Source organism: Raphanus sativus, chromosome 4 (genome assembly GCF_000801105.2).
Source record: "Raphanus sativus cultivar WK10039 chromosome 4, ASM80110v3, whole genome shotgun sequence".
Lineage (NCBI taxonomy): Eukaryota > Viridiplantae > Streptophyta > Magnoliopsida > Brassicales > Brassicaceae > Raphanus > Raphanus sativus.
In genome coordinates, this window is record NC_079514.1 from 9,082,307 (window position 1) to 9,097,502 (window position 15,196).

The 15,196-nt window shown below is 38.0% G+C and overlaps 4 protein-coding genes across 14 annotated transcripts; all 4 read right to left on the minus strand.

Annotated features, from left to right (window-relative positions):
• Positions 1 to 1,072: 1,072 nt before the first annotated feature.
• LOC108838233 (phytochrome-interacting ankyrin-repeat protein 2) lies at positions 1,073 to 2,670 on the minus strand. The gene is made up of 2 exons (XM_018611196.2): positions 2,518 to 2,670; positions 1,073 to 2,249 (listed from the first exon to the last, which is right to left on the minus strand). Exon 2 carries the CDS (start codon positions 1,766 to 1,768, stop codon positions 1,241 to 1,243), a length of 528 nt encoding a protein of 175 aa, XP_018466698.1. The 5' UTR covers positions 1,769 to 2,249; positions 2,518 to 2,670; the 3' UTR covers positions 1,073 to 1,240.
• A 967-nt stretch (positions 2,671 to 3,637) lies between these two features.
• LOC108805300 (SNAP25 homologous protein SNAP33) lies at positions 3,638 to 6,045 on the minus strand. 2 transcript variants are annotated; one of them, XM_018577312.2, is made up of 5 exons: positions 5,641 to 6,045; positions 4,749 to 5,317; positions 4,531 to 4,624; positions 4,314 to 4,444; positions 3,638 to 4,113 (listed from the first exon to the last, which is right to left on the minus strand). In XM_018577312.2, exons 2-5 carry the CDS (start codon positions 5,238 to 5,240, stop codon positions 3,916 to 3,918), a joined length of 915 nt encoding a protein of 304 aa, XP_018432814.1. In that variant the 5' UTR covers positions 5,241 to 5,317; positions 5,641 to 6,045; the 3' UTR covers positions 3,638 to 3,915. The 2 variants fall into 2 exon arrangements, with proteins under 2 accessions (XP_018432814.1, XP_018432815.1); XM_018577313.2 differs by lacking the exon at positions 5,641 to 6,045 and adding an exon at positions 5,456 to 5,604.
• A 374-nt stretch (positions 6,046 to 6,419) lies between these two features.
• Positions 6,420 to 9,896, minus strand: LOC108857448 (uncharacterized). 2 transcript variants are annotated; one of them, XM_018631436.2, is made up of 8 exons: positions 9,528 to 9,896; positions 8,845 to 9,437; positions 8,541 to 8,758; positions 8,144 to 8,456; positions 7,740 to 8,032; positions 7,342 to 7,654; positions 7,057 to 7,262; positions 6,420 to 6,949 (listed from the first exon to the last, which is right to left on the minus strand). In XM_018631436.2, the coding sequence occupies exons 1-8, from the start codon at positions 9,790 to 9,792 to the stop codon at positions 6,670 to 6,672; spliced, it is 2,481 nt and encodes an 826-aa protein (XP_018486938.1). In that variant the 5' UTR covers positions 9,793 to 9,896; the 3' UTR covers positions 6,420 to 6,669. The 2 variants fall into 2 exon arrangements, with proteins under 2 accessions (XP_018486938.1, XP_018486937.1); XM_018631435.2 differs by having other exon boundaries at positions 6,420 to 6,952; positions 9,528 to 9,895.
• A 1,547-nt stretch (positions 9,897 to 11,443) lies between these two features.
• Positions 11,444 to 15,063, minus strand: LOC108861738 (uncharacterized). 9 transcript variants are annotated; one of them, XM_018635676.2, is made up of 9 exons: positions 14,574 to 15,063; positions 13,847 to 14,331; positions 13,456 to 13,749; positions 13,145 to 13,342; positions 12,886 to 13,038; positions 12,625 to 12,777; positions 12,268 to 12,530; positions 12,113 to 12,197; positions 11,444 to 12,000 (listed from the first exon to the last, which is right to left on the minus strand). In XM_018635676.2, exons 1-9 carry the CDS (start codon positions 14,815 to 14,817, stop codon positions 11,647 to 11,649), a joined length of 2,229 nt encoding a protein of 742 aa, XP_018491178.1. In that variant the 5' UTR covers positions 14,818 to 15,063; the 3' UTR covers positions 11,444 to 11,646. The 9 variants fall into 9 exon arrangements, with proteins under 9 accessions (XP_018491178.1, XP_018491185.1, XP_018491184.1 ...); XM_018635683.2 differs by having other exon boundaries at positions 11,444 to 11,997; positions 12,137 to 12,185; positions 12,268 to 12,536; XM_018635682.2 differs by having other exon boundaries at positions 12,137 to 12,185; positions 12,268 to 12,536.
• Positions 15,064 to 15,196: the final 133 nt, after the last annotated feature.

Below are 15,196 nucleotides of genomic sequence, written 5' to 3' on the forward strand. Positions count from 1 at the left end.
TTCATACCCGTTTGTTTCTCACCGACGGGTCTGGTAACGACCCGGCTTTGTTACAGATATTCATTCATTGGTTTTGGACCTAACGCGTCCGGTTTGTGTTAATTTGTTACAGATTCATTGGTTTTGGACCAAACCCCATCACTTACCATGTTGGCAAATGTTAATATAAATATTAGCAAATGGACACAGTAAATGGTTTAGATTTAGAATCACAATTCTTTTAAGTTTTGTGTCTACTTTGTGTTGATTATGTTAATCACTCCTCGAATAATAGAGATGATTTAGATTCATTCGCCTCACTAATCAATCAACATTTTGGTAACTCTAGATGAGACCAACAACAGTGTGTTCATCTATCTTATTAAAACAGAAACATTCTATTGGACCTAACATTTATTTTGTAAGTTTTTAAATTAAATACACATTTATACTTTATAGTTAAACCTACATTAAATCATTTATTAAATCATTAATGTTCCTTTCTTTATACTACTATTTTATACTACTATCCATGTTTCCAAACAATATATTTATTTCTTACTACTATCAATGTTTCCAAACAATATATTTTATACTACTATCAATGTTTCCAAACAATACAATAATTAATCTTAATATTTTATATCTATCATTTTCTCTTTAAAATTTTGTAGAAACATCATAATTTCATAAATTGCAAAATAATGAACTTTAAAATTCGGATTATAAGATTATAAATTATGAAACTATTACAATTTAAATCAAATTATATTACATATTGGTCATCCATCAGTTCAATCGGTTAGTCTCGAATTTTAGTGATTTTTGTTAATATGAATATTTTAAAAACTTAAATTGAATTGTCAGATCTCCGGATTAACCGGTATAATCACAATCGGTTGAATTTAGAAACACTGATTTAAATGCAAAAATATTTTAAATACACTCTTTAAAAGTTACCAAAATATTTGTTAAGTTATTAGTAAAAATCTTCATCGTAAAATATTCCGCGCTTCCAAAGCGCGGGTCATAATCTAGTATTTGATTAATCCAGAACCGGTTAACCGAGAGCAAGCGTTAAACAAAATTTGACTTCGTTCTCAAACAGAAGTTGAGATACACAAGATTTATTATACCAGTTTTAACATATAGTAGAAGATACAAAACCAAACACAAACCATAACATTCTTTAGAGTTTCTGACAAATTTTTCTCAACGGCAAGACTTTCAGAAAAGTAGACCAAAAAGACAGCAACAAAGATCAGTTCTCTGAACTGCAAGACGTGTCTCCACCAGACGAAGAAGAAGAAGACTCGCTGTTAAGCCTCTTCATCTCCTCGTACGCCCACTCCAGCCCGTGACAGTAATGCACCGGCGGATTGAATCTCGTATCACTTATGTCATCAGGCAGAAACGCGCCGTTCTCCACCAGAAACTTCACCGCTTCTCTCTTCCTCTCTTTGGCCGCGGCGTGGAGAGGTGTCCACCCGCATGAGCCCCACGTCCTGGCATCGATGTTGGCCCCGCGCTCGAGGAGCAGATCCATGACTTCGATGTGACCTCCCTCGGCAGCAAGGTGAAGCGGAGTGACTCCTTTCGATTTGGGTCCCCAAGCCAGAGCGTTCACGTCAAACCCTTGGTCGAGCAGCTGTTTGACGGACTTCAGATCGCCTTTCCTGGCTTTGATGTGGAGCGGAGTCCATCCCCTGTCGTCAACGTTTGATCTTGGGGATCGGCGCCTAAAGGAGTTGCGCCGGAGAGAGAATCCAACCGCCTCTTCTTGGAGCATTGTTGCGTCTAAGCTTTCAGGCAAAGTAGAGCTAGCTTTTGAAATTAAGATGCAGGTGTTTGGTGCAGTAGAACTAGGAGACTCAGGTAGGTGATAATCAAAGAAGAACTCAGTCAGAAGGAATACACTTTATGCTATGAGAGAGCACCAGATTTACATGATCTGGTTTGGTGTAAATCTCACTCAAGAATATCAAGAAGCAGGGACCACTGAAGGAGGCAGAGTTATGGTAACTAACGGGAGTAATTGGCGATGCAGTAAGGGAAAGAGGGATTCAGACCAGGGCCAAAGACACTAAGCTTTTGAAGGATGACAGTAAAAGCCATAGACAGAGGTGAGAACATGAGCATCAACTTTTGAAAAGTCTAATGATTAGGGATCATCATCCTAGTGGAGCACATCGATACTGAACTGTGTAGACTTTAGCCCCCAAAATCTCAAGCAAGTAGATAAACACTGTTGAATCAAAAACACCAAAGATCTGCCAGCAACAAGAAACCAAAATTAGTAAAATCAATTGATTTCTCCTAACACAAAACCACATCCCACCCATAGATTCAGCTTAATCTGTAGATAAAATCGAAACAAGGAAACTAATAAAGGCATCAAAGGCTTTTTAAATCCACGCAAATTCTACCGAAACTTAAGGCGTACGAATCCAATGACGATTAACAACGACGAATAAGCAAATCGACATTCAACGAAAGATGAAACGACAAGCATGGCACATACTGAAATCGAGCTCGTACCTTGGGGAACTCAAGCTCGGAGTTTACAGATTTTCTTCTCGCTGAGGAATCTATAAGAGTTTGCGCTAGGGTTCTCTCGTCGAAGATCGAATCGAATTATACGAAGAAGAAGAAGACACAGAGAAGATGAGCTTTGTTTACTATATTTGTGTGCCGTCGAATATGCCAGCTCATACAAGGCTTATTATCACTATCAGCCTTAATATTAACGGGCCTTACTATTCGGCCCATTCTATAACCGGTTTTCAGATTATTTCCCGGTTTAGTTTCTGGTACACTAGGTTTATATCTATGTAGTAGTAGTAGCACAAGCTTCGAACGGAACAGAGAATCTCATCTCTAAGCTCGCTTTGTTGACGCAAGGGAGGGAACTAACTACATTCCGGGGTATTCATTCTGGTATGTATATATGGATTTGGAGTTCCTTATCCGTTTAGTCGGATCCTCTTGTGATTCAGCTGCTCTTGTCTCTTTTTTGGTTGTGCATTGGTTTTGGTGAAATGTGGTCGGAACCTCTTCTGACTCAGATGTTCTTGTCTAATTCATTGTTTTTAAAAAAAGTTTTTGTTGATAATGTTGGAAGAGCTGGAATTGAATGCTGCTGATGATGAATCTCATCACTAGTTAGATTTTTTATGCTGATGTTCTTCTTCTTCCCAGTTGATGTATATTCTTATACTGATTCTATGGTATCTAAGCAGCAGGGGTTTGGTTTTGCAATGGTAGCTAAATGTCAAGTGATCAGCCTCTGTCGTTCCCTGCTTCGAGCGGGAAGTAAATACCCTGACTACAACATCAGGGAGTACACAAAGCGAAGGACCTTGGATGGGTTCCGCATGAACAAGAACCTCACCGACCCGTTAAAGGCCATTGAGGCTTATGATGAAGGCAATGCACAGCTGGAGGCTGTACAGAGGGTTCTCAAGGTTTACTTGGCATATCCTCCCAAGACCAAGAACATCATGGAACTCAAGGTTCAGTAGTATTTGTATGTTTCTCATTATTTCCAATACCCTCAAAAGCTATTTGTTTTTTTTTTTATTATCTTGAAACCATTGGCTTTTGTGTTCTGATTGTGAATAATGATGATTGATGAACTAGTGGTGTTTGACTTATGTGCTTCTCGTCTAATCTTTGTGTCTTTAGCACTGATGCTGTAAAGGTTACATAAATCTAGGATTCAAAAACACTATTCATCTTTATGATACAGAAAAACAACAGCAAGATTGCCTAAGTTTGCACAATAAAGAGTATTGGTGTTTTCATCATAATATCAAATGCAAACATAGACAGAAACGTATATAACAATGATAAGAACCGGCTTGAGTTTTAAGCAACGAAGATCAGAGAAGATCGAACAAAAGAGCAAGTAGTGTAGTGACTAGTGAGATCTGTTCATTACTTTCGGAGTAAATGGCGGCCGCGTTGGTTAGATTGTTGGACTCTGAAGTTGAGTTCGTCAACATCATCTTGAAGATGATCAAGTCCTTTATTCTGCTTTTCGATTTCACTTCCCATGTCAACTGCCATGTTCTTTAGCTCTCCCAGTATATCACTCAAATCTGAAAGCCCATCGTCTTGCTTAGCTTTTTCCATCTGCCAATAAACGAGAGTCTAAAACTTAGCAGAGGACTACAGACAATAGACAAAACTTTTGTTCCACAAAAGTTAAAAAGAAGCGTGCCTCCTTGTGCATTTGCATGATGTTCATGCAACTCATATGAGATGCACGATTTGTAGATAGTAATGTTTCTCTGAAAGGAGGGAAAAAAATGAAGAGAGGGAAGATAACTAACCTCCACTCTTTGATATGCATCAGCTGATTCAGGAAGCGGTTCTCTGCTTCTTGATTGTGCTTTTGGTGCTGGGTTCAGTCCCAGTTTCTCCCTTTTCTCCAAGTGGTTAATTCTTCTCGTTGGTGAGTGATCTAACAGAAAGAGAACCAATGCAATCAGGAAAAAGGGCAAAAGATAGCAGCGAGGATAATCGAGTAGGAGCAAGAAAGAAGCAAACCTCTAGTTATGACAGGACCATTTATAGGGCGAGTCTTCTTGGGCTTCCAAGTCTTTGAAAACATACCTCCAAGGCTTCCAAGAAGCTTCTCACCCTGCACATCATAAAAGGACATATAATATAAGTATCTAAATCAACAAAACCTCATGCGTCTCTTGTCATTCTTATTCCACACCAACTAATACTGAAAGATCGAAAAAAAGAAGAAGGTAGCTTACTCTACTGAGATCATGATCAATTTCAACAGCTTGATGGTGCGTCCTGGTGATCTGCTCGCCCTGCTCGTGCAACATGACCAAAGTCCTAGTAGCATCAGACCTAATATCTTCAGCCACCTTGAGACAACCCTGTACAGATTTGGTAGTCTCCTCAGCCTTGTAAACAGCATAGCCCTCAAGCTCCTGAACAGACTGGCTTTCAACGCCTCCGGAGTCGCGGAAGTTGTTCTTGTACTGGTATCTGGAGTTAGAGGACTGCTTGGATGAAGAAGTATGAACCTTATCACCATCAAAAGGGTTGGTGGTGGTCATTTCAGCCAAGGAAGGTTCAGAGGAAGTCCTCTTGGAGGGGTTAAGTGTGTGTTTGTTCTTGTTGTTGTTGTCCAGTTCATCATCTGAGTCGAAAGGATTGGGCTTGGAAGATTTGTGGAAACCAGGATCAGCAGAGTGGTGCTTGGGAAGCTTAGCAGGTGATTTCCTCAAACCAAACATTGTCTCAGTCTCTCTCTCAAAAGTAATATATCTCACAGAAAGAATTGGATTTTGCTAAGTAATAAAACCTTCCCTTCCTGTAGAGATCATCAAACACACAAACAGTAATCAGGATTTTGATGTTGTGGTTCTAATCACTTTTAAGCTAAGAGACTAAAAGTAAGACTTTGAAAGAAAAAAAAAACAAAGCTTTGAAGTTCATTCAAAGTTTAAACCTAATTGTGAAGCAGATGGTGGAGAGATATGAAGAGACAAACGTATGACGCTAATAAGACTATGATAGCTTCTCTGATTCTCTACGCATCGAAACAACAACAATCGAAAACCCTAAGATCTATCAAACAAGGAGAAATCTGAAATTGAGCACTGAGAGAGAGAGAGAGTAGATCGGGGGGTATACCTGCGTGGATGAGCGAAGAAGTGGAGTCGATGAGGAAGAAGATTGGGTTGTTAATGACAAAAGAGAGGGACCAAATCAATGCGAAGACTAAGACGTAGAAGAAGGGATCAACAAAAGGGAGTTAACGCGGAAACGACTTATTAGAGAATTAGAACGACCCACGAAATTACTAGTAATAAGTTTTTGTTGACGATGAGCAGAAATTGAAAAGCAGAAAAATATTGTTCTCATTAGCAGTAAGTAAGCGTGTTAAAACAAAATTATTAAAATTCAGCACTAATTCTATAATTTTGAAATTAACTAAATGTTTAGTTTTTTTTTTTTTTATTTGATAAAACTAAATGTTTAGTTTGCCAACCAAAAAAAAACTAATTTGCACCCAATGGTTATATGATTTCATGAGCCATCCCAATTTCCATTTTGACGTTGCTATCTTGTCTTCCAGAAAGAACCTTCTTTGTTGAATTTGTCAAATAACATACTCTACCCACATGTGTTTAAAAACAAACAAAAACACACAAAATATCCTACTTGAACAGTTTTTAAATTGTTTGACATTCATGCTTTAGTATTTTTTAGAAGAATTATGCAATTATACAAGCCAATTTATACAATTTGACATTTTATCTATAAGAAAACGAAATTTCAAAACTTTGACAACTTAAATTAATTATTTATATTTTTTTACTTTTGAACAAGTGTATTCCAGATTCGACTATGGGATAAGTTGATTTATATAGAAAGTTGGAATAATTTAATTTAATGGAGAACAAGTTGGATTAGGTTCTGCAAAAACTTTACAAGACTATTTTGATTAATAATACAAATAAACCGAGTTGTTTTCTTGACCCATTCATTTATTTCTTTCAGTTATGGGCAATATTTATTTAAATAGGCCACATCTTAGTGAACCTTAAGAGAGGCCCAATAATTACAGTTTTGTTAGTCATCATCACATGAGAGAATGGATACCAGTGAGCCTAAGGCCAATTCTTTCTGAACATAAGCAAGTTTGGCTCCAGCTTGCTTCTACACAACGGCAACGTCCTTCTTCACCAGAGGAACATGCTTTCTCAAAGTGGCAGCATGCTCCTCACCTGCTAGATGTGAATCAAAATCCATTTGGGTATTGCATACCACATCGCACCAATCACAAACCCTACCTAAAGCTGCTGCAACTCCATTCTCCTTCCCTGTCCCCACCACCTCCTCCACACCTTCAGATGCGTTTTCAGACTCAGCCAGCGTCTGCTTTGGCGTTTTCTCCATGAAAAGGTCTAATCTTTTGACAATCGAGTCAAATCGCTCTCTGCTGCTTAGAGACAAAGAGAAGGGCCACCACAGCTATCAGAAACAAGTAAGATGGTAACTTTTACTAATTAAAAAATACACGACCAAGTCACACAGTTACATCACCTCGCTTCTTTGGGTTCTGCAAACTCAACACTTAGAATCTGTTCGTTATCTTTATTATCTACTCGTGCTTTACTGATTTGAGTAACTTCTTTCACGTTCACTTGTGCGTCCTTAGGCACAACAAACTGTAGCTCCTCCAACGTGTCTCTTGGATGATCTTTCTCTTCAAGACTCTGTTCCACAATCTTTTTATCATCAAAGAGAACCTGTACTCAGTGATAAAACAAGATATTAGTCTTCACGCGCTCACTCAAATCTAATGTAAGCGCTAACTTCTCAACTTGCCTCTGAGTGTTTCTTTAACCCTTTAGCGTGCTTTCGGCCCATCAGGTGAGCCTCAAAGACGGTTGGAGAAAGGCAGATCACACTGCAAATACTACATACATATGCTTTAAGTTCAGCTTTATCTTTAGTCACCTTCTCCTTGCTCATGCCCATGTCCATGTACTCCTCTGGATGCTCAGTGGCTACTGCAGAGCTACTCTCAGGATCGCCTGAGTTCATTTCAAGGTTCCCGTTTGGCATACTCTCAAACTCCTGGCTTAAGTTTGCATCTTGTGAGACTTCTGGTTTCTTGAAAATGGCATCAATCCCATCCCTGTCGGATAGCATCCATGACCAATAGAAATGAGAAACACTTCGATTTATCATAATTAAAGACGTCAAAGTTGGAAGGTTCTTACATAGATTCTTGAGGGGCAGAAAACTCGGGGTTTAGTTCGGTGAAGATACACTCTGCATTTGGAAGAGATTTGTGATCATTCTCTCCTACTTCTTCAATAGTTTGAAAAAATTCTTCAACACTCCTCTCAGAGCTGGTGGCACATCTCTCTCCCAGCTCCTCTCTTTGGTCATCTAAGTTGTCGATGTTCTCAGGTGCCTCTACAGGCTTGATTTGGAACTCCTTTGTCATATCTCTCGGGAAACCATTATCTCGAATGATTTCCTCTTGTATTTGTTGACCATCAAGCAGAGCCTGTTTCAACAATGATAATGTATCATCAAAACGTTGAGAGTCTAGAGCTGATGCCAAAAAATAGACTCCCAAAACAAATTTTCATCTGACTTTTGGTTCGTGTCAGCTTACCTCTGTGTGCTTCTTAAACTTAGCAGCATGCTTCCTTCCCTTATGATGAGACTCGTACACGGAAGGATGTGCACAAACGACATTGCAAACAGCGCAAACATATGGTTCATATTTGCCTTCAACCACTGTACTCTTCTTCTCCATCTTTTTGGTCATGTCCCCCTCGAGATTCTCAGTCGGTTCTGCAGGTGCATTATTCTCTGGCTCACCTGACTCTATTTCCGAGCCTTGTTTGAGCATGTCCTCCAACTTCTCGATTTCAATATCATTTTGCGTAGGTTCTAGCTTCTTGAGTATTGCTTCAAAACACTCCCTGTTACACATAATATCATTAGATCAGAATATACTTAAAACATGTGACGGTAAAGAAGAAGGCACAATCGAAATTAAATATTACCTGACTTCTTTAGGCACATGAAAGTCGCGGCTTAGTTCACTGAAAACATGATGTACACTGAGAGGAGGAGGAGCTACACCACCATTCTTGTCCAGCCTTTCTTTAAAATCCTCCCAGAACTCTCTTCCACTCTTTTCAGACTCTTCTTGGGCATCCCGAGACTTCGGGTTACTACTGTCTTGAACAATTTCTTCAATGTCTTTAGCATTCACCACAGCCTGCCACAAAGTCAAGTCAAAGTCAACCAAAACCATATTTTCAATTTCACATCTGGACTCAAATATCAAATATTTAAAAAACTTGCCTCTGCTTGCTTCTTCACCACACTGGGCGAACCGCAAAGCGCAACCATCTCAACTCCTGCTTCAACTACCTTATTCTCAATCTCTGTCTCCTGCTCATGACACCCACTTGATGCTCCTGCAGCTATGTTTTCGGGCTCACCAAACTTCTTCTGAGGCTCCATTCTTTTTGTCTCCTGTTGATTTAGTTCTCTCAGGATTCTTCTGAGTTTCTTCCGCGCAGCCTTACTAGTACCACCAGACCCTGAGTCCATCGCTTGTGTGGACAAAACATGCTCAGAAACAGAAACAGAAACGTCTTGGCTGGATGTTTCAGAACCAGAGGAACAACAACAACAACAGCTTCGTGCGGATGGACAACCACTTGCAATTAAGCTCTTCCACATCCACGAGGTCCTCGCAGAAGCAACCAAGAAAGGCGAAGTTTGAAGAGGATGCGCGAGGAGAATGTTGTATCTCCTCATCCGGAGACGGTTAAGAGCATAAGAGAAGTCTCCATCACCGGAGATGAGCATCAAGTTAGCAGGAGCAGGATTCTCCAACACCCACAAAAGCATATCCACCAGAATCTTCTTATCACTCGCATCTTTCTTTCCTGTGTTTAGAAAGACAAAGACTTTATACTAAAATCACATCCCTTTGAACTAAAGTATCAGTTTTTAAGATCAAAGAGGTTTAGACGAACCGGAGGGGACGTGGTTAAGAGAGATTCCAGAGGAGGAGAGAGCTTGCTGAACAGCTTTGGGGATGAGATCTGTGTTGCCATAAGCATAGATGGAGAGAGGACCACGGTAGTTCAAGTTCACCAGCGCTGAGTTTAGCTTCTGAGAGATGGTATGAGCTTCCCAGCCCTTGGGAACAGTGCAGTTCTCGATGTCCCACCAAACCGACGTTTTAGCAGTCGCGTACTCTGCCTCCGCCGTGTGGGTGATGATTGAGTCGAAGCACATGACTTTTTTAAAAAAAATTATCAGTGATGAAAGTTGAAAGCTTTTATCAAAAACCTACTTGTATAGCTTGAAAATGATCTTTTTTTTTTGGCAACAGCTTTAAAATGATCTACTTCCTCTTAATAATAGTTTTACATAAAAAAAACGCAAAAAGAATAAAATTATTATTTTAAAAAATAACATTTAATCTGTAGATTACATATAAACGAACTAATCATAAATATATTTATATAATTTAAGTGGTCACATTATATTCCATAAATGTAAAAAGTTACTTATATTTTAAACACACAAAATATCACTAAATCGACTTACATTTATTGTCTGGTTATATATATCCTAAAATAAAATAAAACCCTTTAAAATCATAAAACGATAAAAGATTAAATTATTTAAATGTAAAAAATACTTTTAGTGATATTTTAAATAATTTAAATGTAAAAAACCCTTTAGATTATTTAAATGTAAAAAATACTTTTAGTGATATTAGTTAAAATACTTTTAAAAACTTTTGTACAAGTAAGCGTTTGCTCTTTTACGCCAAAATGTTAGCTTTTGCTTTCCAAAGCAAGACGACAAAGAGTAAAACAGAGGGAAAAGTATTATAAAAATGACTCGACATTAGGAGAAATCTATTGAAGAGCTTTACAACTGGATTATGTTTAGCTTTTGGTTCAAATCATCTACTTTATTAAAACAGAAGTACACATATGGATTAACCTTAAGTTTTCAGTATTATTTACACTTCTATGCCACTGACATTAAATATTATTTTTTATTTTAATATTGTCTTTTTCACTTTGATTAATGTGTTTTCCAAAATTAAATTTGAATTAAATACACAATTAAATAATACTTCCTATTTTAATGCTTTGTCTTTTCCACTTACATTAATGTGTTTACTAAAATTAAATTTGAATTAAATACACTTCATTAACTTCTCAATTAAATAAATATCAAATTCAAAAAAAAAATATTTTTATTGGACAAACAATTCATGGAAATTATAATATCAACTCTTCATTGAACAAATCTAAACGAAAAAAGTATTACCAAATTTTAACCGAAACTAGATAATATCCAAACGGAATTACCATTTTGGTATCTAGAGAACCATAACTAAACCTTATCCGAACGAAATATTTCGGATATTCGAATGTATTTAAATCATATTTATATACTTCAATATGTTAGCTATTTTTCGAGTTAATATCCAAGATATAAGTTATTTTAACTTGTTTAAATATTGGAAATATAAAAAAGTCAAAAGTAAACATCTAAAGTAGATAAACAATAATCAAAACACCAAAAATACTTAAAATATATATTTATTCTTCATCCAAATATTTAATTTAAACATATTTTAATTTTTAATTTAGGTACTTTAGCTTACATTACTCAAATTTACATGTTATATTTTTTTTTAGATTTAAGGATATTTAAAGATATATAAATTTAAAAAATTAAAAAATAGTTTAAATGGGTTATCAAACCCGCAAAGGTCCAAAACAAACCGGAACCAAAATTTATAAATACCCGAATAGAGCTAGAGTCTTTAAACTCAAAAATCTCAAACCCGAATAGATTTTAACCAAATTCGAGTGGATACCCAAATACTCATCCCTAGATTAGTCAATATAAAACGATCAAATATTATAAATATATTATTTAGTATAAATAAATAAAAACTAAAACTGAAAATTAATACCCGTGCGGTCGTACGGGTCAAGATATAGTTACTTTTAAACGTTAAATTCTCTCAGTCTCATTAGAACACCAACTAAACATACATATAATGTTGTAGTTGACCATAAACTACAGTTTTAAATCAGATAATTATTCAGCAAGGCTTTTTTAACTCATTTTCCCCCAAAGTCTGGTCCAGAAGTTATCAGCTTGGACCTTAGCCTCTTCCCTCTTGGCAGCCTCTCCGGCATCATGGTTCTGAGAATAAAAGGCGGCATTGTCTTTCATCAATATCTTCTTCAATCTTTCTGCATTCTCCTTCTTAAGGCTGGCTTCTCTCTCAGACATGCTCTCCAACTTCTGCTGGTGTATTTTCCCAAAGATGTGATTTGCAAATGCAACCTTGCTCTCGCAGCTGATCTGGCAGACATGGCACAAGACAGGCCGAACATTTGTTTCCTTCGTTATATGTTTGGTTGAAACGCTGGACTTAGCACCATCACTGGCTACAAAACCAGGCTGCTATCAAGAGTAAAACAAAAAGTCTATTGGCTTTGATTTTGATCCCAAAAGAAAAACAAAGAGGTGCAACAAGAAGTGCTGTCAACAAAAAGTGAGATTTGATATCACAAACCACTGTTGATTGGGGTACCATCACCTTCTTTTCCTGCTCAGTTGCTCCTCCAGACAGGTTTACAAAACATTCTCTGTGACAAGTTCTATGATATTATTAAAGATAAGAACTATACATTTTGACATAGTAAGAAAGTCCATGTTGGCAAAATTTACCTTGATTCTTCTGGTGCTTTAGAATCACATAAGAGGTCACCGAAGAAAGAAGTCTCAACCCAGTCTTTGGTACTTGAATTTTTTTCTATTACACTGCTTTTTGTGGTGCCACATGCCTCTCTGACCTCTCTGTTTGGCTTCTCAAGGAACATGGTGTTCTCTTGAGGGTTTTGAAACTGCGAGTGAGGTTCTAGAATAGTTTCTATTGGCTCAACCTTTTCTTGGACAACTTTCTCATCAAGCTTCCAAGAATTAATGAGTGCCTGCTCCTTTTTAACCATAGTTAAGACCTTACTTTGTGTGTGTATAAAATCCCAAGTATCATATATATATATATATAAAAGTTAGAAAACTTGCCTCAGATTGATTCACCATGGCAACATGCTTCTCTAAGCACTTGATACTCTCTTGAGCCATTTGAGAATGCAGCTGAGACTCTCCAATTGCTTCAATTAGTTGATCCTTTTCTCCCACACCTTTCTCTTGAAGCTTCTTAGAATCTATGAGTGCCTGGTAACGGTATATAGTACCAGACATGATAACCAAATTGTAAATTTTTTCAATGCTTGTAGATTCCTTAAGTACGCAAAAAAAAAAGCAAATAGTTATAAAACTTACCTCTGACTGACTCAGCATTGCAGCATGCTTCTGACCTCTTAGATGAGAATCAAACACAATTGGACTCTGGCATGTCACATTGCACAAATGACAAACGTGGACAGCCTTTGGTTCAACACCTTTCTCTTGAAGCTTCTTAGAAGCAATAACTTCCTGATCCAACGTTATTTATATCAATCATTTATTTTACCAATGTATGAATATGTGTGTTAGCGAGCAACTAATCTGAAGTTCGACTAGCAAAAAGTTTGCAACTTACCTTTGACTGACTCAGCATGGAAGCGTGCTTCTGTCCCCTTAGATGAGAATCAAAAACAATTTGACTGTTGCACACCACATTGCATAAACTACAAGCATAGTTAGCATTTGGTTTAGGCTCTGTAACTGCAACTGGTTCTCTTGGTTGACTCTTTTCTCTGACAACTTTCTCTTGAAGCTTCTGAGAATCAACGAGCCCCTGAAGCAACGGTAATATATATATCAAGCATATGCTTTACCAAACTGTAAAAACTTGGCATGTTTGTAAATTCTCAAGTTGCCGAAAATAGCCAATAGTTTTTATAAACTTGCCTCTGATTGACTCATCAGCATGGCAGCATGCTTCTGACCTCTCAGATGAGAATCAAATACCACTTGTCTCTGACATGTCACATTGCACAATCGACAATGATAGTCACCATTTGGTTCACATTGCAGCTCCAACTTGTTTCGGTGCTTTTTACCATAGGTATGCTTTACATATGCATCCTTATTGGCGCAGCTGATCTGGCAGACACTGCACAACACAGGTTCCAAAAGCTTTGCTTCCTGTACTGGTTTGGCTTTAACGCTGGCCTGAGTTTTTTGACTGGGTACAAACGCAGCCTGCATAAAGAGTTACCATACAATTTATATTTCTTTAGAAGAAAGATACCAAAACATTCCCTTTGATCTGAACTAAATAGATAAAATATTAGTCTACCTGAGATGTATGCATTTTATCAGAAGAAGTAACAGATTCACTTGTGCCTACTACTCTGCTTTTATCCTGAGGTACTACTTTCGCAACATGGTTCTGATCCTTAATATCTCCAGCGGCAACAGACGTTGAGCCAGTTGGTTTGGTGGACTGAGGTTCCGTTACTGAAGCTGCTTTCAACGCTTCGTAATTGGGGACAAGACTGCGTGCGTTGTTGACAAGTCGAGAGGATTCAGCACTGGTGAGAGGAGGACCACCAGACGCAAGGCTAGGCCAGAGCCACACGTTTTTGGCAGCAGCAACGAGTGGAGCCGAAGCACGTGGAGGCTGAGCTAGGAGAATGGTGTACCTCCTCATACTCAGCTGGTGAAGAGCATTGGAGAAGTCCCTATCACCGGAGATGAGCATGAAGTTGGCCGGTGCAGGGTTGTCAACAGCCCACAGTAACATATCAACTAGTATCTTCTTATCGCTCGCATCTTTCACTCCTGTTAAAACCACATTTTCCAAACTAGGATCATTCACATAGAAACAACACTCACAAGCTCAAAACAAAACTGTCCATGACGCTAACACAACTTATCACACAGATAAACCCAAAAGACTTTAAGTTTTTTTTAATCATATTTTAACTCCAACGACAAGAGGATTAAACTCCGTTTAATTTTTCTTCATGTGTATAGCAAAAGATCACTGTAAAAGTAGAGAGATCCTGGAAAGAAGTGAAAACCTGCAGGGACGTGGTTAAGGCCAACGCCAGTAGAAGAGAGCGCTTGCTGAACAGCGTGAGGGATCAGATTAGTGTCTCCGTACGCGGAGATCGAGACAGGACCACCGTAGTTCATATTCAACAAAGCAGAACTAACGTTCTGAGCAATCGCATGTGCATCCCATCCTTTAGGCACCTCACAGTTCTCTATGTCCCACCATACCGATGTTTTGGCCTTTGAGTACTCTCCCTCCGCCGTCGTCATCGCTCGCCGGAGATTATGGAAAGTAGACAACACGGTTTTGGATTTAAGATGAAGCACGAAAGAAAAAATGAACTTTGTCTCTTTCTCTACTTGTAAATGTACTCGGAGATAGTAAGGTAGTAAGCGAATGGTAATGGAGAAGGTTCGATTTCCATATTATAGCTTTACCATCTCGACGAAGAAACCTTTCGCCTTTTTTTTTTATTTATTTCCTTGGAGTCGTCTTTTTTTCCTTTGTATTGAATGCTACTGTTTCCTACTCCTTTACTTGTCGACGTTTGATTTTTAAGCCACGTCAGCAAATTAAAAGCGTGCCAATCTCGAGAACAGGGATTTGATTGACGGGTTGTAGTAGCTTCCTAGTAAATAGATGGACGCA